General features: G+C 39.4%; 1 protein-coding gene and 1 pseudogene across 3 annotated transcripts; both read right to left on the bottom strand.

Annotated features, from left to right (window-relative positions):
- On the bottom strand, positions 1-27689 carry LOC117707456 (guanylate-binding protein 1-like). Of its 3 annotated transcripts, XM_034500842.2 has the most exons (15): positions 27492-27686; positions 24326-24534; positions 16089-16216; positions 15239-15348; positions 14827-15026; positions 14245-14487; positions 12702-12982; positions 11897-12109; positions 11384-11486; positions 10325-10518; positions 7543-7636; positions 6111-6304; positions 5039-5141; positions 3840-4030; positions 1-235 (listed from the first exon to the last, which is right to left on the bottom strand). In XM_034500842.2, the coding sequence occupies exons 1-15, from the start codon at positions 27506-27508 to the stop codon at positions 128-130; spliced, it is 2388 nt and encodes a 795-aa protein (XP_034356733.1). In that variant the 5' UTR covers positions 27509-27686; the 3' UTR covers positions 1-127. The 3 variants fall into 3 exon arrangements, with proteins under 3 accessions (XP_034356733.1, XP_076789437.1, XP_076789438.1); XM_076933322.1 differs by lacking the exons at positions 1-235; positions 3840-4030 and having other exon boundaries at positions 5056-5141; positions 6056-6304; positions 27492-27688; XM_076933323.1 differs by lacking the exons at positions 1-235; positions 3840-4030; positions 5039-5141; ... (1 more) ...; positions 7543-7636; positions 11384-11486 and having other exon boundaries at positions 10350-10518; positions 27492-27689.
- LOC117707177 (REST corepressor 1 pseudogene) lies at positions 21233-22851 on the bottom strand (annotated as a pseudogene).

Here is a 27689-nt window from a genome sequence, read left to right as displayed (position 1 = left end):
TTAGGCTTTGCCACCTTTATTTTTTAGAATTTTCTTTTGTTCTGAATGTGATATGGTCTGAAGCTCAGCAGTTCAATTCTTCTCTGAAAGGAGAGAGCAGTGGAGGAAACTGCTGTGGTTAGACCTTTTACATCATGGCACAACCGGACTCATTTTTCTTCTTGAGTGCCCTAATTTCTTGCTGGTGTTGTTTATTCTGTTCACTGATTTTTTCATTGAAAATTTCTTCTTGTTCCTGTAAAGAAATAAATTGGAAACTAAAACCAGCACTCAGTCACAGTACCCCAGTAAGAACGTCTGTCAACCTGAAAGAAAGCAACAGTAATGGATGTGTAGAGAACAGGAACCCATATATGCTGCTGGTCAGAAAGTAAATTAAGTTGTTAATAGTTACTATAGAAGTCAATATACAGGCTCCTCTTAAAAAATGAAAGCAGTTAACTTCCATAGGATCTAGCCATGTCATTTCTGGATATACATCCAAAAAATCAAAGTCAACATCCTACAGAGAAACCCATATCCTCCTATTAATATGATGCTGTTACTAAAAGCCCAATTATATGATCATCCTAGGTGTTCTTTAACAGATGAATAGATATGGAACATTTGTGATACACACACACACACACACACACACACACACACACACACACACACCTACAAATGAATCTTGTTCCACTGTAAATGAGAATAGATTATGGCATTTGTAAGTAAGTGAATGGAAATGACATAAGCCAGGTTAAAAATAAGTATAATTTGTCTCATGTGGAATCCAGAGGAGGGAGAGAAAGACACAAAACTAATGGGGAAATACTAAGAATATAGAAATGGAAGAGGGGTCATTTAAGACTAACAAAATGCCTTCAATTTCGATTATATGCAAACATGACAATGACATAGTGAAGCCCTTAATCTGTAATGTTAATATGCAGTAAATGACTAAAAATAAAATAGCTATTTTTCAACAATAGTCAAACAAATACCCTTTTAAAAATTTAAAATGTATCTTTCAGTGTTGTGTCTGTGGTGCTGTAGGATGTGTGTGCATACTCATGAATGTGAATGTCTCTGTGTGTGTATGAGATAGAGAGAGGGAAAGGAGAGGGCAAGGAGAGAGAAAGGGTGAAGAGGAATAGGAAGGAGAGTCATAGAGAAAGGAGGAAGAGAGGGAGGGAGGGAGAGAGAAGGAGAGAGAGAACGAATCTATATGAGGAGATCAGAGGATAGCTTCATGTGTTGTTTCTCCCTTTCCACATTGTTTGAGACATGATCCTCATGGTGCTTTATGCTGTGTTACAGGCTGGCTGACATGTGAGTTTCCAAAGACTCCTTTGTCTTTGCTTCTGCCACCTGGTAGGAGTGTTGGAAACAGGAATTCATGCTATTTCATCATGTTTATACAAGGGATTCAAATATTGATGCAAAAATACTCAATAAAATGCTCGCAAACTGAATACAAGAACACATCAAAGTAATCATTCATCATGATCAAGTAGGCTTTATCCCAGGAATGCAGGGAGGGTTCAGTATTCGGAAACCCATCAAAGTAATCCATTATATAAATAAACTCAAAGAAAAAAACCACATGATCATCTCACTAGATGCTGAGAAAGCATTTGACAAAATTCAACATCCCTTCATGTTAAAGGTCTTAGAAAGAGCAGGAATTCAAGGCCCACACCTAAACATAGTAAAAGCAATATACAGCAAGCCAGTAGCCAACATCAAACTAAATGGACAGAAACTGGAAGCAATCCCACTAAGATCAGGGACTAGACAAGGCTGCCCACTCTCTCCCTACCTATTCAATATAGTACTCAAAGTCCTAACCAGAGCAATTCGACAACAAAAGGAAATCAAAGGGATACAAATAGAAAAGGAAGAAGTCAAAATTTCACTATTTGAAGATGACATGATAGTATACTTAAGTGACCCTGAAATTTCCACCAGAGAAGTCCTAAACCTGATAAACAACTTTAGCAACATGGCTGGATATAAAATAAACTCAAACAAATCAGTAGTCTTCCTCTATTCAAAGGATAAACAGGCTAAGAAAGAAATTAGGGAAATGACACCCTTCATAATAGTTACAAACAATATAAAATACCTTGGAGTGAATCTAACCAAGCAAGTAAAAGATCTGTATGACAAGAACTTCAAGTCTCTGAAGAAAGAAATCGAAGAAGATCTCAGAAGATGGAAAGATCTCCCATGCTCCTGGATTGGCAGGATTAATTTAATAAAAATGGCCATTTTGCCAAATGCAATCTATAGATTCAATGCAATCCCCATCAAAATGTCTTTACATTTGAACAGGAACCATTTTTATCATTTGAGCTGTGTCTCCAGTCCACATTTTTATTTCTTCAGTGTGAATTCTCATAGCTTTAATGATCTTTCTACTCTACCATCTGAAATGGTTTGTCTACATTTGTTATCATAGCATTGTTCTGTCAACCTGTAGTTAGCCTCTTACTCCATATTCAAAATTTTGCCTTTAAAAATATCTTTCAAAATTTTTTTAACCAAGTGATATGACTACAACATATATGTAACTAGGATAATTAATATACATTTAAAAGAATGATGTATGACTTGCAGATTTAGGAAAGACATGTGATTAGGGAATTTTACATGAGCCTGTAAGATTTGGATGGTGGCACTAAGAATAAAGTACTGAGGTGTTCTGGGAGAGCAGTTGTGCATATTGTGACTCAGAGTAAAGGTCAGGAGAACAGAATAGCATCTAAAACCAGTGCTAAGTTAAGTGGTCATGGGTAGGTGAAACTACTTTTTTAGGATGCTAACATGCATAGAGACCTACAGAGATCACAAAACCAAAAACACTGTGGACTGTACTAGGTAGGAGAAATATGCCAGATGTTCATTCAGGAATTGTATCTCAGCACACTTTCTATCTTTTGGGCATGGCAATTTCTTCAGTAGGGGAGACGACATCAGAGCAGGTGTAGTGAAGTAATATAATGTATATTATATAAAGCTATAATTTTGTATTTGGGGTACTGTAATGGGATGATCTTAGGTGCAAATCTACCCTGAGCAACACAAAGAGAGACCCTATCTCAAACAGTGAGATTAAAAACATGGTAGAGAAGTCTAGTGCTCCTTTTTTGTTGTGAGCCTAGCCTTTAATGGCAGGGCCATTTCTCCAGTCTGAGCCTGGTGCTCTTAAAGGGAAAATATTTAATGTGGTTGCAGTGGTTTCAATAAGCGTAACTCATGAAAATGACACTATTAGGAGGGTTGGATTTGTTGGAATATGTGTGGCATTTTTGGAGGAAGTGTGTCACTTTGTAGGCAGGCTTTGAGGTCCTATGCTCAGACTCTGCTCTGTGTGGAAGAGACCCTCCTCTAGCTGCTTGTGAGACAGTCTTCTCCTAACTACCTTCAGAACAGGATGTAGAACTCTCAGCTCCTTCTCTAGTGTCATACCTGCCTGGATGATGCCATGCTTCCCACATTGATGATAATGGATTGAACCTCTGACCTTGTGAGCTAGCCACAATTAAACATTGCTCTTTTTAAGAGTTACCTTAGTTATGGTGTCTCTTCACAACAATGGAAACCCTAACAAAGACAGTGGTTACAGTACTTTTATGTATGAACTTTAGTTATTTGCTTCTATATTTTGAGTGATACGGTGAATCAGGAATCAGGAAGCATAATTTTTTTTTGTGATGAGCCTTTGCTAGAGATACAAGATACAAAGATGAAATTGTCTACACAGATTTTTTTTTTAACTACATCAGGCATACTATCAATCAATGTCTTTTCTCCCTGGCCATTAAAGAGAAAATTAAGATGTCACAATGAATTACCTGAAGCTTACTCTGAAATGTCTCCTCCTGCTCTGCCATTAGCCTTGCTGTATCCTGAGCTCTCTCTTCAGTCAATTGTCTCAGCTGATGCTCAAAATATTTTTGTTTCTCATTTAGAGTCTTCAGATTCAACTCATTCATTTCCTTCAACATTTTCTTTGTCTCTGAGGACTCAGCTCGTTGAGATTTCACTGAGAATAAAAAAGCAGAAAAGACATAAAGGATTAGTGTGTAGCTTTCCCCTACCTCCTTCCCTCTCTCCAAAGCTTATTTATGTTGTTTCTTTATGGAGGAAATTCCCAGTGTCAGTATTTCTTCTCAAGTGCCCATAGTTTCCTGGCACATTTTCTTATTCCAGATATGGATTTTAAGAGTAAAGACATATCTTTGCACTTCTTGTTATAGTCTGAAAACATGATGTAACTCAGCCAGGGCCAAGGAAACAATTCTTTTACAGGGGACCTGTAAGCTCTACACATCCACTTTTCACAGGGTCAAGCATTTTCTTGCCTAGCTACCATGCAGCTTCTACACACTGAATCTAAGCTAAGTCAGATGACAGCATTCAAGGAGCAATTGGACAAAACACAATGTTTTACACAACTAATGTAAAATAAAGTTTAAAATAAAAAAGCAACATCTTTTAATGGTAGCTGAAACACTACTCGCTGAGCCCCTAGTAGTGATACTTTGTTGAACCTTTGTTCACCTTGCATCTAATTTTCTTTATGTTCACGTCATTCATACCGGATTTGACAGTGTGAGTAAACTCTTAAATCAGAGTATGGGCCTAGAAGTGTTGTGTGTAAGAGAAAAGTCTACCTTAATAAGACTACAAAATAAGTAGCCTTATTAAGTTCCTATTTAAAATATGTATTATTATACAATTTATATTCATCTATAGCAAATGTAAATGATTGACATATAGTGTGAATTCAGCCATCCTTAAAACTGTTGGCAGTAAAACAAGAGGAGAAGCTACAGCTTTCATAATGAGCAACAAGGAAATTGCCTTAGTTGCAACTCTTGATCTTTATACACTGTCTTCATTCTTGTGATGTCTATGGACCAGTGTATGTACAAGAACGATAAGTCCATGTTCATTGCTAATGATTGCCATGTAGGAGTTGGTGGTTTTACTTGAGCCCTGGTGACTGTGTGTGTGGGTATTTTTATTGTACAAGTTTAAGGTCTAATACATTGCAAGGTTAATTCTCTGTTTTTCTCCTCTATATCTTGAATCTCTTTCTCATGCTTTCTTCTCTCTTCAGAGAATTCCTTCTTGAGATGTTGTTCTCGCTCCTAAGAAGGAAGAGAATGGTTAAAGAAGCATATCATAAAATGGTCTCACAGAAATTGTTTCATAATTATCTAAAAATTTTCTTTTTCATTTCTCAAATTAATATCCTAGTCAGACTTAAATGCTCTTTTATGTTAGCTTCCTGTCTTTTCTTATAGCATGTTACTTTCTTTTCAGGCTCCTGTGTTTGGTATTCTTTCTCAAGCACTTCTGGATAGTCTTTAGAAGAGCTTGGTGACCCTCAACTATAGCTAATGTAGAGTTCTACTTTGGGATGATTGATCTAACAGGGGAAAAATTGTGTGTAATTAGCACACTTCTTTCCTCCCCCTTCTCTAATGTGGATATCCATTTCAGAATGATGGTCACTTGGGAGGATTTCTCCATGATGCTCAGATGCAGGTATAATTAGATCATGAAATTCTGATGGGATTATTTATACAAAGAAAATAAAATTGAGGAGATTAGGACTATGGTTGCACAAAGTGCATTTCTGGGCCAACATACAGAATCTTTAGGTTTAGAGGAAGCCCAGAAAGCAGTTAGCATAAAAAAGTGAGGAGAGCATTTTCCCTGTGTCTCAACAAAGACAAAACTGTCATTGAGTCTAATAAACAGGCTACACATGCTAGGTATTTCTTGTCTCAACTTCATCCAGAATTTTCCTTTTAGAAAAGGTAACCAATCCTGTATCATTTGATATAGGTATAATACACAATGCATTGAAGGCCTTTTGCACAGTGCTTGGTGACCACTAGTTACTATATAGTGAGTAAGAGAATAATGTAGACTCCATAGATAGTCTGTCAGTAAGAGGCCTTTAGTAATTACAGATTTGCATGATACAGACACAAAGATTATAAAGTAATAGTAGAGTGTCTGGCTATAATACTTCATCTAGCCCAACTGGACTAACCTCTAATCAGTGTCTTTTATCCTTGCCAGTGGGTTAGGATGGCACAATGGAATACCTCAAGGAAAAGAGTCATCTTCTTCTCTTGCTCTGCTAGTAACTGTGCCCTTTCTCTCTCCATCTTTTTCATCATCTGTAGGACCTGTTCCTGATGATTCATGTCTTTCTTTTCCAACATCTGCTCTAACCTCCTTTGTGTTGCTTCCATTAATTTTTCTGTACTCTTTGAAGATTCAGCTTTCATATGATCCACTGTTGAAGAAAAAGAAAAGCAAAAAATGTAAGATTGCCTTGTTATCTTCTGCCAACACCTGTTTGGTAGTTTGCCATTGGATACATGGATCTCTGTGGTACCAGCATTTCCATTGGAAAGACCATGATGTCTCTGACATATCTCACCAATATAGGGTTTGAGGAGTGAAGGCTCATTTTTTTGCTTTTCTTATTCCAAATATACTTATATCTGAGGATATTCTCTAATTACTAACAGGCTTATAGAGAGATGGTTGTGTGTGTGTGTGTGTGTGTATGTGTGTAGTATGCATGAGTGTGTGTGTGTGTAGTGTGCATGAGTATGTGTGTGTGTATGCATGTGTGTGTGTGTATGTAGTGCGCATGAGTGTGTGTGTGCTTCTATGGCTTTCTCTAAATTCAGTGCAAAGTGTCAACACTTTTCTAACACTTGTTAATCGTACATCAGCCACTCACTGAAACTATTGTGACTTGACCCTGTTGGCTAAAATGAACTCAAAAATATCTAAAGAATTGGTTTACTCTTTAGTGCACATGTAAAGGGATTAAAAATGCTGAGTTGAAGAGAATAGAATATTACGCACATGGAGATGAAAATGTAAACTCTCAGAACCTTCCTGATATCTCTCTCGTTCCTCTCACTCACCTTAATTAGATAATTTATGACATCTCTAGCCAATACTATGAACAGTATAAATATAGAAAACAGTAAAGGTTGTGCTATGCATGAATACAGTAAAAAATAAAATGTAGAACTTAAGATGGAAAAATGGTTTTTCTAGGTAATTCCATTTTGCCAGCTTGTAGGTCAGTGATGGTGTAAGTCTCACTACTGCGGCTCAGTGATGATATAAATGTCTAACTCTTGGCTTAGCAATGTTATAAATGCCATGATTTCAAATATCAAGCAATGGGATGCTCCAAATTCATCATTAAACTTGTTCCCTGATTGGACAGTATCACACTGGAAACTCCTGCCCTGTGTGTTTAATTTTTATTTATTATTATTGCATGTACATATGGTATGTGTGGACCCGGGGCACACATGTGCCATTGTGCATGTGTGGAGATTAGAAGACAACTCTGTGGCATCCATTTTCTCTTTCCACCTTACATAGGTGCTGGTGTCTGAACTCAAGTCTCCAGGTTTCACAAGATGTGACTTTTACCTCCTAAATCCTCTTACCAGCCCTGTTCTACGTATTTTTACATTCTATTAATCATGCAGAATATGATACTTTTTTCCTTGTATCTGTTCTCCACATTCTTTATCTCTTCTTGAAGCTTTCTGCTTTCTTTCTGGAACCCCTCTTGGAGTAGCTGTTTCTGCTCCTAATAGGGAAAGAGAGTATTGAATGCCAAATTAATATTGTAAAACTTACCAAACACTTTTCAAATTAGTGCTTTTGAAATAATTCAACAGTTTCTCAAGACCTTGGCACTCACTCTTTAATTTTGTCCATTAGTCTCTGTACTTATCACTCTCCTGAGTTTTTAGTTTTATTACATTCCCTGGTACTTTTTATTTGGTCAAATGTAATGTGTATAGTTACAGTCCCTGAAAAGGTTTGATAGAGTATTCTATTCTGGGATTTGTGGATCTACAGAGAGAGTTTGTTCATTATACCTAAATCTAGGCAACTTTTCTATCAACTTGCCATTATACAGTATAGTTGTTTTGTTTTCTTCATACACACACTTTCCCATCTGTGTGACAGGTCCCAAGTATTTTGACTACAACTCTATAAACTGTGGGTAAACATATTTTTAAATTGCTCATTACAGGATGTATACAGACACATGCTTTATCATTATCTATTAAAAAGTAATGGTCATGAGTACCATAGGCATCCATAAAAGTCTAAGAATTATTGCTCTACAACCACTGACAGGCAACTTTATACATGCAAGAGTAATAGAAATTTAAGTCTATGACTCTAAGAATGAATGAGAATGTGTCATTATGGAATTGTATATTAGCTTCCAAATGTCATATTAGAGTTAGAGACAGCAGGTAAGGACCTGAAGGACTGATGGCCTACAGTACATTTCTGAATTAACATTTAGACTCAACTCATACTTGGAGGAGAAACTGTGAACAGGAAGGTTCTGCAAGCCTGAATGTGTGTCAGTTGGTCATGTGTCTTTCTACTCTATGTGCTCCCTGAGTTATACAAGGTGTGACAAAACCAGATTGCTATTTGCCCAACCTACACACAATTGTGTGAGCTCTCTCCTAGAACATTTACATAAAAAGATCTGTTGCATGGCACCTCACTGCTGGGTTACGTGCACTATCAGTGCTGCACTGGGTCACTTGTTTGGGCTCTTTTAATTGCTTAATAAAATATAATGATTTTAAAATCCTTCACTGTACACAGTCATTGTATGTGCTACTATGTTACATAAAGTCACTTTTATACAAATCTATATTATATGCTGGTCACATTGTTTTTCATAACCTCGCAACTTTCATTTTCTCACACTTACCCCCTTGTCATTTGTATTCATGTAGGTGGTTTTATTTTCACATACACAGTCATATATTCCTGGGACAGAAGTATACACACACACACACACACACACACACACACGAATGCTTGTATCAATAAGACAAAAGCCAAAATAAAGCAAAATAATGCAAAAAGCCTATAAAAATACTATTGTATATACTTTACTTTGTTCAATTACTTCTGAGCATGGGGACTACCCTAAAATGTAGTTGATACTCTCATTGAGACTTCATTGATGAAAACTTAGTTTTTCTTTGCCAGTATGTATTAATTGCATTAGGACCCTGTGTACAACTCTCTCTCTCTCAGTCCTGGGACCCTGTCTAACTTGAGCCTTGTAGGTCTTGTGCACTCTGCCAAAGTCTCTGGGAGTTTATATGTGCATCAGTCCTGTTGTGCCTGGAAAATGCTGTTTCCCTGGTTCATCCATCACCTTTGGCTCTTAATACCTTTCTTCCTCCTCTTCTGTAGATCCCTGAGTTTTGAGGGATTTGAGGGGTTTTATAAAGAAGCCCAGTTAGGGCTGAGCATTGCAAAGTCTTTCTTTGCATATTGCCCACTTGTGGGTATCTGTGTTAATTACCACCTACTGTGCAGAAGCTTCTCTGATTTGGTCTGGAAAAGGCACTGATCTATGTGTATAGCAGTATGTCATTAGGAGTCACCTGATTAATAGGTTCCTTTAGCAAAATGCTAGTAGTAGGCTTTGCCCTAGTCCCATGACCTGTCTAGTCTCAGGGTCTTGGCCACTTTAGCAGTGTCAAGTGTGGCCCTTGAACCCAATCAAACAGTGATTGGTTATTACCATAGTGTGTATCACTATTGCACCTGTGCCTTCTACATGCAGGCCATTGTTGTAGGTCACAGGGATTATAGCCTTTCCCCTCTGTAGTGTGCAGAATACTTTCCAGTATCATAAATGTTAATCCATAGGAGTAAAGCTTCTAGTAAGGCCTTGACAATACCCTGTGATGTTTAGGGCTTTCCCTGGGGCCCTTGTGCCAAGGTACATTTGATTTCTTTTTAAATGTGGAAACTTAAATGTTTAAATTGCCCAAAAGGCTGTTGTCATTTTGGATTATTTAGATTTTTCGTGTTTAGAGACAGGATTTTTCTGTGTAGCTCTGGCTGGCCTTGAATTCAGAGATCTACCTGCCTCTGTCTCCCAAGTACTGGTATGAAAGTCATACAGCACTACTGCCCAGCTAGTTTAAATATTTTTAAATGTAAATTTTAAATGGCTTTTAAAGAATAATATAAAGCTTGTAAAATACATACATGTACAATGCCTGCCTGTGGATAGCTGTTGTTTGTAGTGATTCAGGAAATTAAGATTCTCAGGACTTTTTTATGCAATCAAGTGGCTTTGGATTAGTGCACAGTGGCAAATAAGTTTGAAGGTTCTGCGACAGAATATGAGCTGAAGAATCCTGTATACCATGTGACTGTCTAACCTTTACAAAGTGGTTTTAGTTAAAGATTCTACAGGATAAAAATAACAGAATACCTGAAGTTTCAGAGATAATGTCCGCTCTTGCTCTGCCTTTAGTTGGATTCTGTCATTTTCCATTTTCTGAGTCAGCTGTCTGATGTGTTCCTCATAACTTTGTTCTTTCTGTTTCATCAAATTCTCATTTTTCTTCAGTGTTTCCTTTAATAGTTTTACAGCAGCCATTGTAGATTCAGTTTTCTTTCGTTCCACTGAGAAAGGGGAAAGAATCTTTACAAAGGTCCAGAGTATGAAGGTACTGAATGCTGGTGCTGTCTATGGACTCATAAGCTTAAACTGCAGTTAAAGTATGATGATATAAATAGGTGTGTAACTCTGGTGAGGTAATTTACATGAGAAGGGAATGATGGAGCCCCATGTGAGCTTATTGCTGTTTTATAAGATGATGAGAAAATCAGAGTTCAGTCTTTCTACCATGTGAGGATGCAGTAAGAAGATAGTCAAGAAACCAAAAGAGAACACTCCTGACCATCCTAGACTCTGGATTCTTGCTCTTTAGAACTGTGATAAACACATGTGTTTTAGCTGTGCCACCTGTGTTTGGCCTGGAGAAGACAGTGCTCCCTGGAGAAGACAGTATTATCTCCTTCTTCCCCCCACAGTTTCTTGGTATTACAATTTAAATTTTGTTGTTGTTGTTTTATTTTGTTTTATTTGTATGGATGCTTTGAGTGCATGTATATCTGTGCACCATGTGCATGTCTGTTGCCTGTGTAGGCCAGAAGTGAGCACTCATGGTATTGGATCTACAGCCAGTTGTGAACCACTAGGCAGGTTTGCAAATAAAATCTGGGTCCTTTAGAAGTCATATAGCTCTTAACCACTGAGACACTCCTGCAATCCCTCATTGTTATTACTATTTAATAGAAACCAATCCTGAGGCCATTTTACTTTTGAGGTGGCTGCTACTATAACACCAGTTACTGTATATCTTGGTCAGAAAAATCTCATCTTTATTATTCATGTTTCAGTTTAAGAATTACTTTTTTAACACAGGAAAATAGTTATATTATTACAATATTTTGTAAGTATTCGTTCTTTTGGTTTGTTTCTTACCTATAACCTCTTTTTCCTTTTTTGTCAGATTCTGATCTGTCTGTAAAATTGCATGGGAAATAGCCTCCTTGGATTTTAAGTATGTCTGCAGAACCTCTTCAGCCTTAGAGTTCAGAGAACATAGAGTTAGTTGTAGGGCTTCTATCTGTCTTATCATCATCCTCAAGACTTTATACTCTCATCCAAAATTCCTTACCATAGAAATGGGTAAGTCATCTAAGCCAACCAAATATAGGTCCCTACTGGTTAACACTGGGAAAAAGTTATTCTGTGCATTTAGTCTAAGGTACTGAGTTGAATAGCCTTGTGGGTTTACATGGACAAATCATATTAGATATAGAATCCTCAAGGAGATAACAGTTCAGAGAGATAAAGATACAAAGTTGGAAGGATGGAATGGAGAGTTAAAAGATAGTCATGAGTTACATAACTAGGGGACATTTTTTCTGAATGGTTGGATCAAGGAGGCTTGTCAGCAGTGGTGTAGAACATATGAATAAACATCTTGGGTACCTGTAAACCCTTTTTTGGTTGTCCATGGTACTTTTCCTTCAGCCTCTGTGTCTCCTGAACAAAGAGGTAGTAACCTCCTGGCTTAGAATAAATGCCTTGCTTCACACCTTCTTCAAGAGGTCTGAAGATATCCTGAAGCAATGCCCAGCAACGGTTTGCTGACACTTTCGTATTGTGTTTACAATAGTTGTCCCATCTTTCTTCTAGCTGAGACTGCAGCATAAAATGAGTATAAAAAGAATAACCAGAGAAAGATGTTAGCAACCTTCAGAATTTCTCTCAGGGCCTTCCAAAAACCTGTGGTCCACAAAAACTTGTTGAAAGCTAAGGAAAATTGTGGCTCTTTGAATTTGGACCTTCATGTGAATCCCCTTCTTATTAGAAATGATGCTCAGAGATTTATGCCAAACCCAAGGTGGAAACTAAGCTTTTAAACTGGACTGACAGCTGCTAAGAATGCAATGAAAGAAATAAAGCATAACTTAAAATGATAACTGAGACCACAAGGTCATTTCTCTTGGCCACAAAAAGAAACTTGGTCTAATAACAGTAAGTACATAGTTTGATTAAAGCATTAATCATCGGTTTTATGGACTTAAACTAAAGGTGAGTATCATAAGCTGTTTCAAACTTTGATCCATGGTTTTTAAAATGGTTTCTTTTGATTGTTATGAAACTAAAGAGGCAGTTTCACCATTTTAAAGTTACAAAGGATAGGTTCCTTCAAAATTAACAATCATTTGTTTGTCTGATATGTACTTTGTCTTATACAACAGTGATCCACAGAAACTTGAGAGGAAATTACCCCTAATTTCATTAGAAATGACTGGTCTTCATCTTTAAAGGAAGTCCTGAGGAAGATGTTTACAGCCTCTTTCTCACAGGTCCTGTGCAGGTCCAGGAGCTCCTGGAGGGTCTCTGTGGGGAGCTGCACCCTCTGACTCATCTGTTGGTCATAGTGGGTGATGGCCTTTTGCACTGCTGCTGAGTTCTCTATCTGCGCCAAAACCAGGACTGCGTTCTCCATGCAGGGGAGATCCCCACTGCTGATGGCACCGATATAGGTCTGCACCAGGGTTTCTAGTCCTACAAACAGATAGCAAATGGTGACATCTGCTGGAGTAGAACCCTCTTCTCTAAGGAAAGGATAAGGCAGGGCTGTGTCTATTGAACTTGGATCTCCCAGTGCTACAGCATGTTTAGAACCAGACTTCCCTTCTGAGTTTGGAGTCCTGTATATAATTCCCTCGGAAACACCTTAATTAAATATCTGTGGGAAAGTAATATTTTCCTCATCAAAAGTATTCCTCTTGCCTCATTCCAGCTTAGTATTGCTTTATAGAACTTTCTGAGGTGCACTGTTGTGGATAGCCCTGGTGCTGTTTGTATTTTGATGCTAATTCCACTTCCCCAGGATGGACTGCCTGAACTGAACTACGTACTCAGGTGACTTCATGTGACCCTTCTAATGAATAAGGATTTCAAGGAAACCAATCACTGGGTGAATAGGCAGGACTTCCCAGTCAGACAGAGGAACCGAGGAAGAGGAGAGGAGAGGAGAGTGGGCTGGAGGACAGGAGCATGGAGCCAAAAATGTAGGTAGTCAAGGCCCCCATTTCAGGTGGCAGATCTATTTGCATCTGCTATTGAAGGATTTAACTTAATATGGCTTATAAATTAGAATGTTAGTTGTTTCACCCAGGGATTGAGTTACCTCTTGCTTCTGAACTAAGCTTGTGTGGTGTTTTCTTTTATGCAGTCTCAACTGGGTTCCAGAGAGAAAAGGTGCAGTGTCAGGGCACCCCAGCCAGTCATGAGAATTTAGAAGTGTGGGGCTGACATGACACTGACCTGCTGATTGGAACTTAGTGAGCCAGGTTGAGAGATTTCAGAGTTATGTGTCAGAGTCTCCATGAGATGAGAACTTGCTAGTGCCTTGCCAGCAATAGCGTGGATTGCATGTTTTAATTTTCCCACTATAGTGCACTAATCTTTTAATGGCTTTATTTTCATTACAGTATCCATGAGAAATAAGGATGTATAGTCTAAAATTTTTACTTAGATATCTGAAATAATTTCACTTAATTTTTGTGTAAATTAAATGACTATACATGTGTTGGTTGGATGATGAACTAAGGCTGTGTAATATTATAGGAATTTAGCTTGGTTTAACATACCTAAATTAAGTTTTCAATAAGTATTCCACATAAGGATTTGACTAATTAAAATCTAGTAAAACAGTTTAAATGGTTTAGAATTTAACATAAACAGACACAGCCCCTACATTTCTGAAAGCTGAAACTCTCCCCTTGTCTTGTAACTCACAAAAGAAGAAGACAAGGACTCACGTGGGCCATTGACAATGATGCCTCCTGGAAGAGTTTTGGCTTTGCACTCCTTAAAGATGTATAAACAGAATTCTGCTACTTGCTGCAAAAACTCAGAATCGATCTCACTTTCTTGTAGTGTCTCCAGCTGGGAAAGCTTTTTCCACTCAGTGGGTGGATAGAAGATAAAACATTTCTTCTTTGGAAAAAACTTACGAATACAGAGTCGGGGTAGGTTGTATTTTTCAACTTCTTTGCAGGAATCTGGGGAAATAATTTTTCCAAAGGAGGGTGAATAGCTGGTAGAAGGGTTGATGTGTCATTTAAGAATGTCTTCAAATAAATGTTCCCTCTCTATCACAGTCTTTGGATACATGCAGCTTCACCAATCCCAGTAAAAAGATGAACATGATCCAATTAACAGTACTCAGAAAAGAAACTTGCAAGTTAATGTAGTTAATATTGACTATTTTTCAGGCAGATGCTAAATAAGAACTGTTTCTGAGGAGTAGACAAAAGTGTAGAAATAAAAATTAAATATAAGTACCCCAAAGGATATTATTTTTATGACATTCTTCTTTTACAAACTATCCATTACTGTACCTTCTTTGAGCTTCAGAGAAATCTCCAGGTACTCATCTGCTGTAACTGAGAGCCCATCTACTTCCATCTTCAAGGTCATATCCCTCAGAGTCCACACAAAGTCAGGGAAGAAGCTCACAAACTCAGCTGAGTTTTCTACCACATCGTACTGGTCAGGTGAGGATCTTGCTCGGATCCGATCTGTGAGCTCTGTCACATAGCTGAGTAGCTAAGGAGAAGTACTGAATGAACAGGATCCCCAGTCACCTCTTCCATCCCCACTCATGGTTTTGTCATATACTGACTCAAGTGTGAGTCCATGAATGTGTACATGGAATCTCACCTTGTACTGGGACTGTTCTGTCTCCTATCTGCCAACCTTGACTCTGCAGCATTCCTAGAATGAGATAATGATCTCCATCAGAAAGGATACTGCAGCTGGTCCATGGCCTGCTGGTTGATGGCTCCCATGCTGTTGTAGACAAATGTGCTGCTTAGAAGAATAGCCAGAGCAAAGATCCAGCAGTCATTCTGGTTGTCACCCTGGAGGTCAGAACATAAGTGGGTCGGGAGTGTGATTTGTTATGTCAGTTTTCACATGAGCACTAATAAGAGGATGCTCATTTAAACAGAATTTTCCCATGGTACCTAGTAAAATGAATGTTATCTTAAAAACCTATACAATATTTCAAACAAAAGTAATTGGATTCCAGTTGAACTTTGAATATTTTTACTAAGAATTTTCTTAGTTTATACTTATTGTTTGAATGCATTTTTTGGACCATTGGTAGTAATTGCAAAACAGACAGTGAGTGTATGCTTGCAGATATTCTAAAACTTCAAGTACACTGTAGATTTAAGTAATTCTCTTTGTTAATGAGATTATTTACTTTCATATGGTTCATTAATACCTGTGACTTTTTTTTTTAAATCTCTAATTTTTCCTGTTGTTCCACAAATGGAAAACAGGGCTGGGCCTTCAAACTCAGATTTGTAGCTGAAATTCTGTATAGCATAGGATCTGAGACACTGAGTTTATCCTTTGAACCTTCCTAAGTTTGGGTACCAGATTTAGGTTATAGTCTATCATTCATAGCTGGGAGGAGACTGAACATCTTACTCTCCTTTTAGTATGCCTATTTAGAAATGGTGGCTAAAATTAGTTAAATTATGTGTACTTGAAACTACCAAGGCATATTACAGTGAAGTTCAATCTTTCATTTAAAAGTTCAGAATGTTGGGATATGAGGGGCTGAATTGCAAATTAAATTCTCAATCCTTACTTTCTCCACATCACCCAGGCCCTCAGTGTCAAGCAGAACAAGCGTGTGGTCTGCCTTGTGGGGGTGAGGCACACACCACATCCAGATTCCTTTTGTATGAGCCTGCAGAGTGGAGCCCAGAGAGAATCCTGTGACATGGAGAAGAGAGCACACAATGGATGAAAAGTTAGAAGCATTTCAGGAAGTTCATGTAAAAATGAGATCAATCCAAACCAGTAGAGTTAACTGAAGCCAAGCTAGTATTGACTTCACAATCAAAGAAATAGTAAAAGTCATAACAGCAAATACTTGAAAATATTCAACATGTTATCATTTAAAAAATAGCATTCTCCAAACTAGAAGAACATCTTACAGGAAATGCCATATATGAAAATTCATGTCAATATTGTATTTCATGGTAAAAGCTAAAAACATTTTCCTTTAAGACTATAAAAGAGAAAGTGTAGCCATTCTGGGCACTGGTGTTCTATACAGTAATTGAAATGTTATCCAAAGTAATTAGGAAACAAACAAACAAACAAAAATCAGAAATAGCGTGCACCCAAATTTGAATGGAAGAATAAGATTATCTTTGTCACACATGGTATGATCTTACATGTTTAAAGCTTCAAATGTTTCACAGAGTAATTTCTTTCTTTTTTTGGTTTCATATTTTATTACATCAATGGCTTGAAAATTTTTATTTAACTTCACCAAATATTGGAAATAGAAAAATGAATTCTGCAGTATTTCACAAATAAATTTCCCAATCTGCACTAACAAATGTTATAATTCAATGGCTAAGCGATCATAATGCTACTGACATTCACCACAAGGACTGTGCTGAACTAGAAAACAAGCAAAGGGAGGGAGGCATGGACACAGTACTCACAACAGCATCATTACAACATAGTTTCTTTAAAATTTTAACATGTATTTTATCACTTCAAAAGATATACAGCATTTTCGTTATATTTGCAAACTTAACCTTATACATCTTTTAAAATCTTGAAAAAAATTTTAAGCAATCTAAAAAGCACTTAGCAAAGTTTTAAGTCTACATAATTGAATGCTATCCGCTGTTGCGGCCTGAGCTGCCCCACATTTGGGGGCCAAAATGTCTCGGGCTGTTCTGTCAGTGTTGGAACTTGCACTGCCAAAAGCTTTGGGGGCTAAACTGTTAGAGCCCACACTGCCCCAAGCTGCTCCAGTCTGCGGGTCAGGATTCAGCAAGAGAGTGAGGACGGATGCAAAGAATGGAGACCAGTCAGAGTGTGATTCAATCCCATTTATTCTCCAGTCTCTCTTTTTAGTCCAAGTCCCAAGTCTTGAGTTCCTAGTCCCTAGTCCCTAGTTCCTAGTCCCTAGTGCCTCCAAGTTCCAAGTTACTTCTTCCAAGTGCTAAGTGCCTAATGTCTAATTTGAAGTTCTTCCTCCAAGTGCCTAATACTTAATAATAATTTCTTCTGAGTTCTCTAGTCCAAGTGTCTTCTTCCTCAATGCCTAATTCCTACTCTAAGTTGTACTCTAAGTTTTACTCTCTAACCTAATTCTTAGTTCCAAGTTGTACTGAACTCTTCTGTCTGCCTCTTGCCTTTTATATGTCTCACTTCTAAGCCACACCTCTAAGTCACGCCTTTAAGTCATGCCCTTAGGCCTTGTCTCTAAATCTGATCTCTAAGTCATGCCCTTAAGTCTCGGCTCTAAATCACAGCTTTAAGTCTCACACACCCAAGGGAAGATCCTGGGTATCTAAAGCAAGATGTTATCAGAGTGTGCTCAGCTATTGTAGGCTAATGTAATCAAATCTCTTGTCAGGGTATATGGCTCAAGATGGCTGCAAGGATGATAGCCTCTTTCTGTCGGCTCCCCACAATCCACTCCAGTATAAATGTTCATTTTAGAGAAGGTGACTGTAAACCCTCATTATTTTACAACATGCATAGACTCTACTGACCTTCCTTCTCAACTGTGACGCCCCTGCAATTGTGCTTTACTAGCGTGAGGAGAAGCTGCAAAGACCCAGGGAGAGGTGGAGAGGGCATTGCACAAGACCATTAAACTCAGATGACCTAAAGCTGTTTAAAGTCAGTCTGAGGCAAAGTTTACTTGATACTAAAAACTTGAATCCTGGGTTACTAGGTGTACAAATAGGACAGAGACATGAGACGTGTCTTCCTTTGCTTACATGAAAGCAGGGATCCAGTTAGTGTAATGCACTGTTTGGCTTATTTTTGGTGTGCAATTATACCAATAGTACATCTCATAGTTAGAAAGATGAAGCAGAGTAGAGCTGAATTTAAAGTGACACTGAGCTCACGCAGACTCAGCACTCAGAAAGCTGTATACCAGAGCCCTCCTTCATGAGCCCACCACAGTAAGCTTTGTCAACATCTGTTTTTTGTTAAGGTTTGTGACCACCATTGGGAGGGTCTTATAAAAAATTATCTGGAATTTTCTTTAGGAAACTGTTATGACAAACAAACAGAGAGGTAGTGGGTGTGCTGTGAACCTCTGTTCTGTGGACACAGCACCCATTCTGTGTCAACACTCATCTGACCAGCACAACTGAGGCAGGGGACCTCTGGGTAGAGAGCTAGATTACAGAACTGATCACTCTGCTGACCAGTCAACACAATATTCAAGTAACAGGGTGTTTAAGTGGACAAGGGAAAAGAATTACCTAAACACTTTACATGTTTACATAAAATTAAATAAAACAAACTTTTAATGCATATGTAATACAGTTTATATCTTTAGGGATCTCTAAACTAAACATTAGACTATCATTTGTGTCCATGATACTATATTTTCCACAATAACTTATATTTAGAAGATTTTCCCACAAAATATATAATTATGGCATTCACATTGATCATTTTAAGAACCCAAAGCTTAAGTGACATTCCATCAGAGCAAGCGTCATGTTCCAAACCCGACCTGCCGATGCACCTAACGTGACATGTAACAGTCACAGTCCAGACCAGAGCCCTTGACTTTGAAAGCTAAGCAGTTTCTTGGACTTACATCACTGTGGACTGTGTCATGAAAAGTTTAAAACATGGAGACTATTCCAGCAGCAGCCAGGCAAAGACCACTCTCTCCCCTTTGTCAAGTGAAAATGGCATGCCTCTTTTTCTTGGAGAAAAAGCCAAGATCAGCCACTCTGGTCATAATCATACCGATACCTGACTCCATGGCTAGAGGCCACTCAGTGCTCATAACCAAGAGAAAGACAGAACGGGCCTGGTGCCTGGCACAGCCGTTCTGCGGGCTACACCATCTGAGACGATCACCAAGTCTAACCACTGCTGAGAGGGAATACGTATAAGGAAAGTAGCCGGGCACAGAGATAGACATAGAGCTACTGGCAGAACGAGGAAGCTGCTGTAGCAGCTGCCCGGTAGCACAGCTCTGCTCCCTGGAGGGGAGGGCATGCAAAAATGCTAGGTGAGCAGGGTTTTATCTTGCGCCTTAGTGTCCCTTGTCCCTAGGAGTCACACACAAAGCCCAGGCTAACCTCATCCCATGTTCTCCTTCCCCTTCAGCTACACAGCAGGTTTATGATAAAAGCACAAAACAAGTTACTAGTGTTACTCTGTTACCATCCCCGGGTGGGAACTGTGGGCTGTGCCTCTGACACGGCTCTCTGGCTCTTCTTGATCAATGGGCTGGGCAAAGTCCCTCTGCACTCGACCTTGAAATGACCTTTCTCCAGACTTCTCAAGAAGAATGCACAGCCTATCCCCAGCCTAGATTTCTACAGCTGAACCTCTTTCTAAAGAGAAAATCACCTAACTTTAAACAAGGGGGAGAGGGGAAGGTGCTTAGGAGTCAAATCATTGAATTTTAATTGCATATTTTAAATTCTTATGAACTCCATTCATAACTTAAATACTTTAAAGCATTTACTTTTTTTTTTTCTTTCTTTTTTTGGTATTGAAAGCAGAAAGAAAAATATTGAAACGCTGCAAACAACAACAAAAGATATTTCCACATGGTTAGTGTAGTCTCAAGCGGCCATGGATGCTAGAACGCAGTTCAGCCAGCTGCTGCTCAACCCTGCAGGCCCACAGTCTGATAAGAGAGCAAAAGTGATTCTGAAGTCTCAGAACATGTATTAGCTTGTTCCCAGTCCAAACAAATGGCATTCCATACCACTCTGTAGATTGTTTCTTTTCATCTTGGTCTCACTAAGCAACACATCTGTCACTTCTCTGTCCTATCTGCTGCTGAGACAGGGATAGTGTTTGTGTGATCACACCAGTACACAAATGACACAAAAGGACACAAGGAGTGACATACAATGGCCAGGCACGCCAAGAGGATGAAAGCTAATGGTGTGCAGCGTCCAGCAAACCATCCCTACCTTCTCTATCATCCTTTACTGAGCTGACCTGACATTTAAAGTCTGCACTAAATCTGCAGACACTCTCCCCATCTGCTACACCTCAATGATGTCATCTTTGGCAAGCAATAAACTTTAAATAAGACACTTGAACAGAAAAGGGATTGATAACATGGTTGCCAGAAGGAGAAGGCACCAATTCCAAATGTACAAGCACCAGGTACAGTGATATGAACCAAACCTCTCGGAGCTGGGGGATGATGGTGGTAGCTGGGGATCAAGAAGAGATGGGTGCACCCACTTCCTGGGATTTACAATGCTGAAGGATGAAGGCAGAAGCACTGAGGTCCACTTCCCACTAGGCTACAATGTCCAAGGACAGTTGCTGCAAATGGGCTTTTACCACTTGGAAAGGAGAAAAGGGGAAGAGTTAGGGGAGAGAGAGGGGAGAGAAGCCACCTGATCTACAGCCATGCCTCTGCCCTCTCTTTAGGGAACAGGAGTTGTATCAGGAGGCTCGGTATGATAAAGGTGACGATGTGGTCTGCTGATGGGCTTGTGATTTCTAAAGAAGCATGATGTTACTTAGGTGGCTGCCCTAGAAAAGAAGGGAAGAATTTTTCTAGAAGGCCTACTGGGCCTTCTGAGAATTATGCTATGCACATAGTAGAAACTGCAGGCCATGCAGGAACAGATCTGGGCCTTTCAAGACTACCTGTTCTGAAGCTGTTGACTGGGAGAGCTGCCAATGTTGGGGCTGGGGGGCGGGGGGAGCTAATTGGAGGGTAGGTCCCAGACTCGAGGGAGGTGTGCAGGCCGTGGGTCTTCCAGCCCTTAGGCGGAATGAGATGCAACGGAGCTCTCTGGGAAGTCGTGCCAACATGGAGGAACGAGCAAAGAATTAAGGCAGATGTGGCACAGGACTGGAAGTGTATGACATTTTTGGTAATAGCTGCTTGTCCACAGAGATGTGATGCAGATGGTTAGGTGATGTCTTGTAATACCTGATATCTGGATAACATGTCATCCATACCAAGTGTTCAAAGCTACCAACAGTTTTCATGAGGCAGATGCGTATCTTACGTCGAGGACAGGAGCAGCCTCATCTTCCTCCTCAGGGATCTTGATGGAGCTCTCTGGGGACTTGACAGGTTTCTGGTTAGCAGGCCCATTGGTCTTGTCTTTACCATGTTCGGCTTCCCACTCTTGTAAGACTTCATCTATGTTGAAGCGGCGCCGATAATTTACAAAAAAGTTTTTCACCTGAACAACTGACTTGTTCCCAATCACATCTGAGATTGCCTGAAAATCTCGCCCATATTTCCTAATGGCTTGTACTGCGAGAAGCTGCTCTTCTGTTGTCCAGCGCGCATTGCATTTCTGAATAACCTCAGAAGTCGGTAAGGCTCTATCCCACCATCAAGCTTTTCTTTAAGAGCACTGTTCGTCTGCTTAATGTTCTGAATCTGGCGTTTGATGGAGATCAGCTCCATGTCCAGCTGCCTCAGCACCGTGGTTGCAGCAGTAGCATTAGCAGACACAGCCTCCCCATCCTCTTGAGAAAAAAACATGCCTTTTGGAGGTTTCCTTTTTGCTCTATTTTTAGCCTGTGTGCTGTGCTTTTCTTTTTTGACCCGAGGAACTGTCTCAGTAGGGGGTACCTCCTTTTTTGTTTCCTTATTTGGATCAATCTCAATGTCCACGGGATTACTGCCATTTGTTTCTTCTAGTTCATCCTCACTTTGTTCTCGCTCACGTTTCTGTTTCCGAGCATGGTGATCCATCACACTGGTTTTAGTTCTAGTTTTCTTACAAGAGTAGTAAAACTTCACCAAACTTGCTATGGATTTATCAGGAAGCATTTGCTGGATTCTATGAAAAGTTTTCCCATGAAAACTAAAGGCTTGCTCAAATAAGACTTTGTCTTCTACAGTCCACTCATCTGGAAAGGGGGTGAAGTTGGGCAAGTCGGCCAGCGATTTTTCAATATTATGCTTATGCCAAAAGAGCATCCCAAGAGCCTGCTCCATGTTGTACCCGTGCTTCTCTTTGGCGATAGCAATGTTACTCATCCAGTTTTGCTTCAGAAAGACCCAGATTAGGTGACCAGACCAACATGCCAAGATTGTCTGGTTCTTGACTGCGCCTTGGCAGTTTGGCGGGATCGAAGTCGGGCACTGCCACCTGGTACTGGGGTCCCACCCGCATGCCACCGCCACCGTGTTCCTCCTCGCTGGACGAGCCCGAGCTGCCCGAGCTGCCTTCCTTCCAGGAGTTGCTGTTCCCGTTGGGAGACGCCGCTGCCAAACTTTTATTCTGGCCATTACTGGGGGCGGCGGCGGTGCCGGCCAAGGTGGCCTAGGCTGCGGCAGCCGCCGTGTTCCTCCCTCGCCGCTTCCCTGAGACCTCGGGGCCCTTCTCTACCATGGCTGGCATCGGCGGGGCCCGGGGCCGGGCTAAAGTGACAGGGACCCTGGCTCGCGAGGCGCGGGCGGCGAGCCGCGGGCAATGGGCTCAGGTGGGCTCTGGGCCGGGCGGGCGAGCGCGCGGAATCCGCTGGGTTGGGGCTAGAGGAGACCCAGGCAAGCGGAGCAAGGAGCGGCCTCAAGCCCCTGACGCCAAACGGAGTGCAACTTTGGCTCTCCCTGAATAATTTCTAAAATAATCAATTAATCCAGCATAGCTCCAGCACATAGAATTATTTTTGTGGTTTTTATAATTTGTTCTTTTTCTACATATCAATAATGAATTACAGAAATAATAATGAACCAAAAATTAAGAAATTACTTTATAATTCAATCTAAATAATAAACTACTTGGGAATTCACTTGATTTAGAAGGTGAGAAATCTATGCAGGGAATTTTACAAATTGTTTTTAGAAAGCATTACAGAAGACAGAAACAATCACATGCTCTGTGATTAGGGTTTAGAAGAAACAATATCCTTAAAATATCAATGCCATGTGGAATGATGAATATCCATTCTTTTTGTGACGAAGACCTTGCCTGGTTATCCAAGCAATGCTTGAACTAAGGGGTTCAAATGATCTTCCCACCTTAGTATCCTGAGTGCTGGGAATCTGCCCTGAATCACAGCTCTTCCTCCCCTCATAGTTTAAGATTCAAATCCATAGGAATAGATTATAGAACAATGATGAAAAATGGGGAAATATGTAACTGTTGTGGGGTGGATACTTTGTTTGTCTTGGGGAAAATATAATACATATAAAAGTGATGATTATACAATAATTTGAATTTTATAGAACTGAAGTTAATATGGTCAGAAGAGTTGACTCCATATTGTATTTAATCATGATAATAAAAATCTTTGATTTGAAATACCATTGAAACTTTACAATTCAGGTAAAACTTTCTGTTACCTATGAGCTAACTAATTTAAAAAATCATCATCATGATTGTGTGAGCATTTGTGTATACATAATGTGCGTTTGGGTTTGTGTGTCATAGTGTGTGTGTGTGTGGTTGTTAGAGGACAACTCTGTAGAGGACAACTCTCTCTTTCTACTGTCTAGTTATTGGATCCAGGTTGCCTGGCTTATGCAGGAAGGCCCTTTACCTGCTGAGCCATCTTCTAGACATCTCCTTAGTGTTTTAATGAATGACTTAGAGCATCTTACAAATTAGTATGTAAATTATGTAAATTAATTAATTATTTTTATTGATATTTTCTCCTGGGATAGGAATGAGTTTTGTTTTAAAATGGGACTGAAGATGTAAAGAGCATCATGGAGCTGACTTACTCCTTGAAATAGAATCAATATAAAAGCTAAACCACGTATGATATTGGATTTCAGAATCTATCTCCTTCTCTAACTTTCCTCTTCACAACCAGGGCTCACAAAGTGTCTGAACAGAGGGGACCCAGCAGAGCTTTGTTGGTGGCACTCACCTGTTCTCTTCCCAGCCAGCCTGTTCATCAGGTAGGATTTACCTGTGCGATAGAGGCCCACAATTGCCACCACCACCACAGGCTGTGTGATGGTGGACAGGATCTCCAGGGCCTTCTGATTGGCTCTCAGTTGCCCTTTCACATTCCCAATGAGGCACATGGGCTGGGGCATGTGGATCTTTCCGTATGTGTGTATTGGGGTTCCTTGCCTTTGAGAAAAAAGATAGAAAATATTAGAAGTCCCTTCTCTGATGGTGGACTCATGCAAACTTTCAGTATGAATATAATTTTTAGTGTATTGTTCAACTATTAAGGAGAAAATTTGCATAATTTTAGGAAATTGTGAAAATATTATCCAAGAAGTGGAATAAAATGATTGTACTAATACATTTTCAAAATTGTCTTATTAACAACTCATCCATTTATGTTATCATGGAGGAGATTCCTTTTGGATTACAACTTAAAAATGTGTGTTAGATGTTGAATAGGAAAGAAAATTTATGAAAAATATTTCTTTAAATTAATTTTTTATTTTTGAGATTATACTTGTATTACAGCATCTCACTATTCCTGTTCCTCCTTTGAAATCCTTTCATCTATCCCATGTACTGTCCTTCAGACTCATGGCCTCTTATTTCACTAGTTGTCATTATACGAATATATGTATGTGTATAGGAATATATGTATATTCCTGTTAATATACATATATATGTATATTCCTATATGTGTAGGAATATACACATATTATCTATGTGTAGGAATATACATATATTCCTAGATATAACCTGTTCAGTCTATATAATGATACCTTCATGTGCATTTTCAGAGCTAATGAATATTTTTTAAGTTCTATTTATAAAATTGGGTTTTTTTAAAATTAGACTTTCCTGGTGTTGGTTTGATGGACCAGCCAGTAAAAGTGCTTAGCATCAAGTGCGACAACCTGAGCGGTGTCCCTATGATCTATATGTTAGCAGGAGAATACCAACTCTTTGGTTCTCTGGTGTCTACACACTCTCCATGACACATGTCTACCTCATATGCAAACACTCCTAAAGAAATAAATAAGTGTAAACATTAAAATATGTTTAAAATAGAATTTCTTTAATTTTAGCATTGGGTATGTTTATTTTTATTTAGACTACATGCAAGAAGTTGAATATAGATTTATTTACTCATCAATTTTTTCAATGAGTAAAGACAAATGCTCCGTTTTATTCATGTTTTCATTTAGATAATAATCTGCCCAGGTGTTGAGTATTGCTTCTCCCTGTGACTCTCAAGAACATTTTGGTGGGATGAGCATGCACAGAGACCCTTATGCTGCTGCTTCAGTAATGAAATCAGCACAATTTGGTTGTGTGTATTTGATGGAAACAGGGCATTCTAGACTTGAAATTCTTCCAAGACATGGAAGGTGTAAAGCAGGGTCCCAGAAAGAACATATGAAAAACCCCAAGTTAATGCTCTACAAGCCTGATACACTGATGAAACTTCAGTTCTGGAGAGCTGGAATATTACAGGCCCAGAGCCAAAGTCTCTTTGCTAACTCAGACTTGACAACACATTTATCACCCACTTCTGCATTTGACCTAACATCCTTTCATTAGTGGAGATCATGTATAGAACATACAAGCAGAACCTTGACTTCCAGCCACTAAATGAGTAAGACAGTCGTCAGAGAGATTGGAGCCCATGGCTAAGGTTTCCTTACTCTGTTGCCTGCTGTCTCCAGTCTACCTGAAATCACATGCCTGATGTCTCCAGCCCACTTGACATCACCCATATGATATTTCCGGCAATATTTTTAAGTGTCTTCATCTATGATTTTTTTTGTTGCTCTGTTATAAAACTTTATGAAACTGTTACTATGTTGAAACCTTGAATTTGGGGTGACCCATATCTACATCCTTGTCAATTATGAAAGTTCACTGCTAACAACTTGTCTTCCCTTTAATTTATCATGGAAAAATTTCCTTTGGGATTCTAATTTTAAAATTTAAACCAGATATTGAATGGGACTAGTCAATACTACTAATATTTAGTTCCAAAATAAATTAACCCTTATCTGTTAGAAGTAACAGCTGTTGTGTGCCAGAGCAGTGTTCTGAAACTTAATTAGCTACCCAGAACAGTAAGATCAATGGGGAGGGGTCCGAGTGCAACATCCCAAATACTACAGGAAGTTCAAAACAACTGTGACCAGAGGACTAAAGGACAGAGACCAGATCAAGAGCTTTAAGAAGTTATTTGAAGAAAATGGCTGTTTCCTGTGGCCCAGTTTTAGGTTTCCTCTTTTATTTATTTATTTTTTCTGTTTAGTAGAAGAAAGAGACGAGAATTGGGGAGAAGGAGAGGAGGATTTAGAGATAAGAGTTAGCAGTGTAGAGAAAGAGAGAGAAGTTGATGAATGAGGCTAGTACCTGGCCAGGAACTCAAGGGAGGACTTTCCAGGAACAACATTCTGAAGGCCTGAGTGGGTGGGGGCAAGGTAAGCCTAGACATTGCTCTTCATCCCACACTGTAGTAGATTCTGTAGAGGAAGCTTTTAGTGAAACATAGGTCTGAGTCCTACAGGTAAGAGATAAGGACTGGGTGCCAGGAATGAGAGAGTATGCCCAATGAAGAGAGAATCCACTCAGAAACCAAGTGCAGGTGTGGGGTTGAAGCATGTTATCCTGGTCTTCAGCTTTCCCTCTGGGTTCTGAGTTTTCTTTCTGCCTCCACAGTGTCAGTGTCTGTTGGCCTTGCATCATTTATTTTTTTTGTATTTTTTAGTTTTTTCATCTCCCCTCTTCATGGAAAGAATGCATAAGCAGCCTTTTCTGTTAGCTATAGTGGGACCTGGACAGAGCAAATACAGTCAATATCCATGGTCATTTAATTGTGTCACCATTCAGCAGAGACAATGTGAACATAGAGGAGACTAAGCCTAGTTGTTTCAGTATTTCAACTGAATGCAAGCCCAGTACTGCCACTTAGGGACTGGCTGATATCTAATCCAGTGCTCCAGTGCATGTTCAGCTGCTAGCCATCCTGTTCCCTATAGTGTCCAAGTGGCCCACATAAAATCTTCTCATCCCCTTCCTGCCATTATAGACCCCATGACACTGAGCAAAACTCCCCAGAACTGGAAGAGCTCTGGGACAAAAGTGAGCTTCCTTACCTGTACTTGCTGTTCATTGTGGGTGGACTGGCTTCCTTACTGGTCTCTTATATCCTTCTCCAAGGTTGTGAGACCTTCTGTGAAAGTGGTAGACTAAATTACAGCAGCGTTCTTAATGCATAAGAAGGATATGAAAATGAAACTTCTTGGTTAACAGCAGTGAATCAACAACCGTGAAACTCAGCTCTGGAGCCAAGC

Source organism: Arvicanthis niloticus, chromosome 4 (genome assembly GCF_011762505.2).
Source record: "Arvicanthis niloticus isolate mArvNil1 chromosome 4, mArvNil1.pat.X, whole genome shotgun sequence".
NCBI classification, from domain to species: Eukaryota; Metazoa; Chordata; class Mammalia; order Rodentia; family Muridae; genus Arvicanthis; species Arvicanthis niloticus.
Note: the sequence above shows the minus strand (reverse complement) of the source record. Positions and strands in the feature narration are given on the sequence as shown.

What these genes read in the sequence shown, in the direction of transcription:
- LOC117707456 (XM_034500842.2), bottom strand. An exon ending in GCTGGCTGGGAAGAGAACAG is followed by an intron (nt 16,217 to 24,325) that starts GTGAGTGCCACC and finishes TCCATGTCACAG; the next exon opens with GATTCTCTCTGGGCTCCACT. An exon ending in AAAGGAAAAAGAGGTTATAG is followed by an intron (nt 10,519 to 11,383) that starts GTAAGAAACAAA and finishes CCCCTTTCTCAG; the next exon opens with TGGAACGAAAGAAAACTGAA.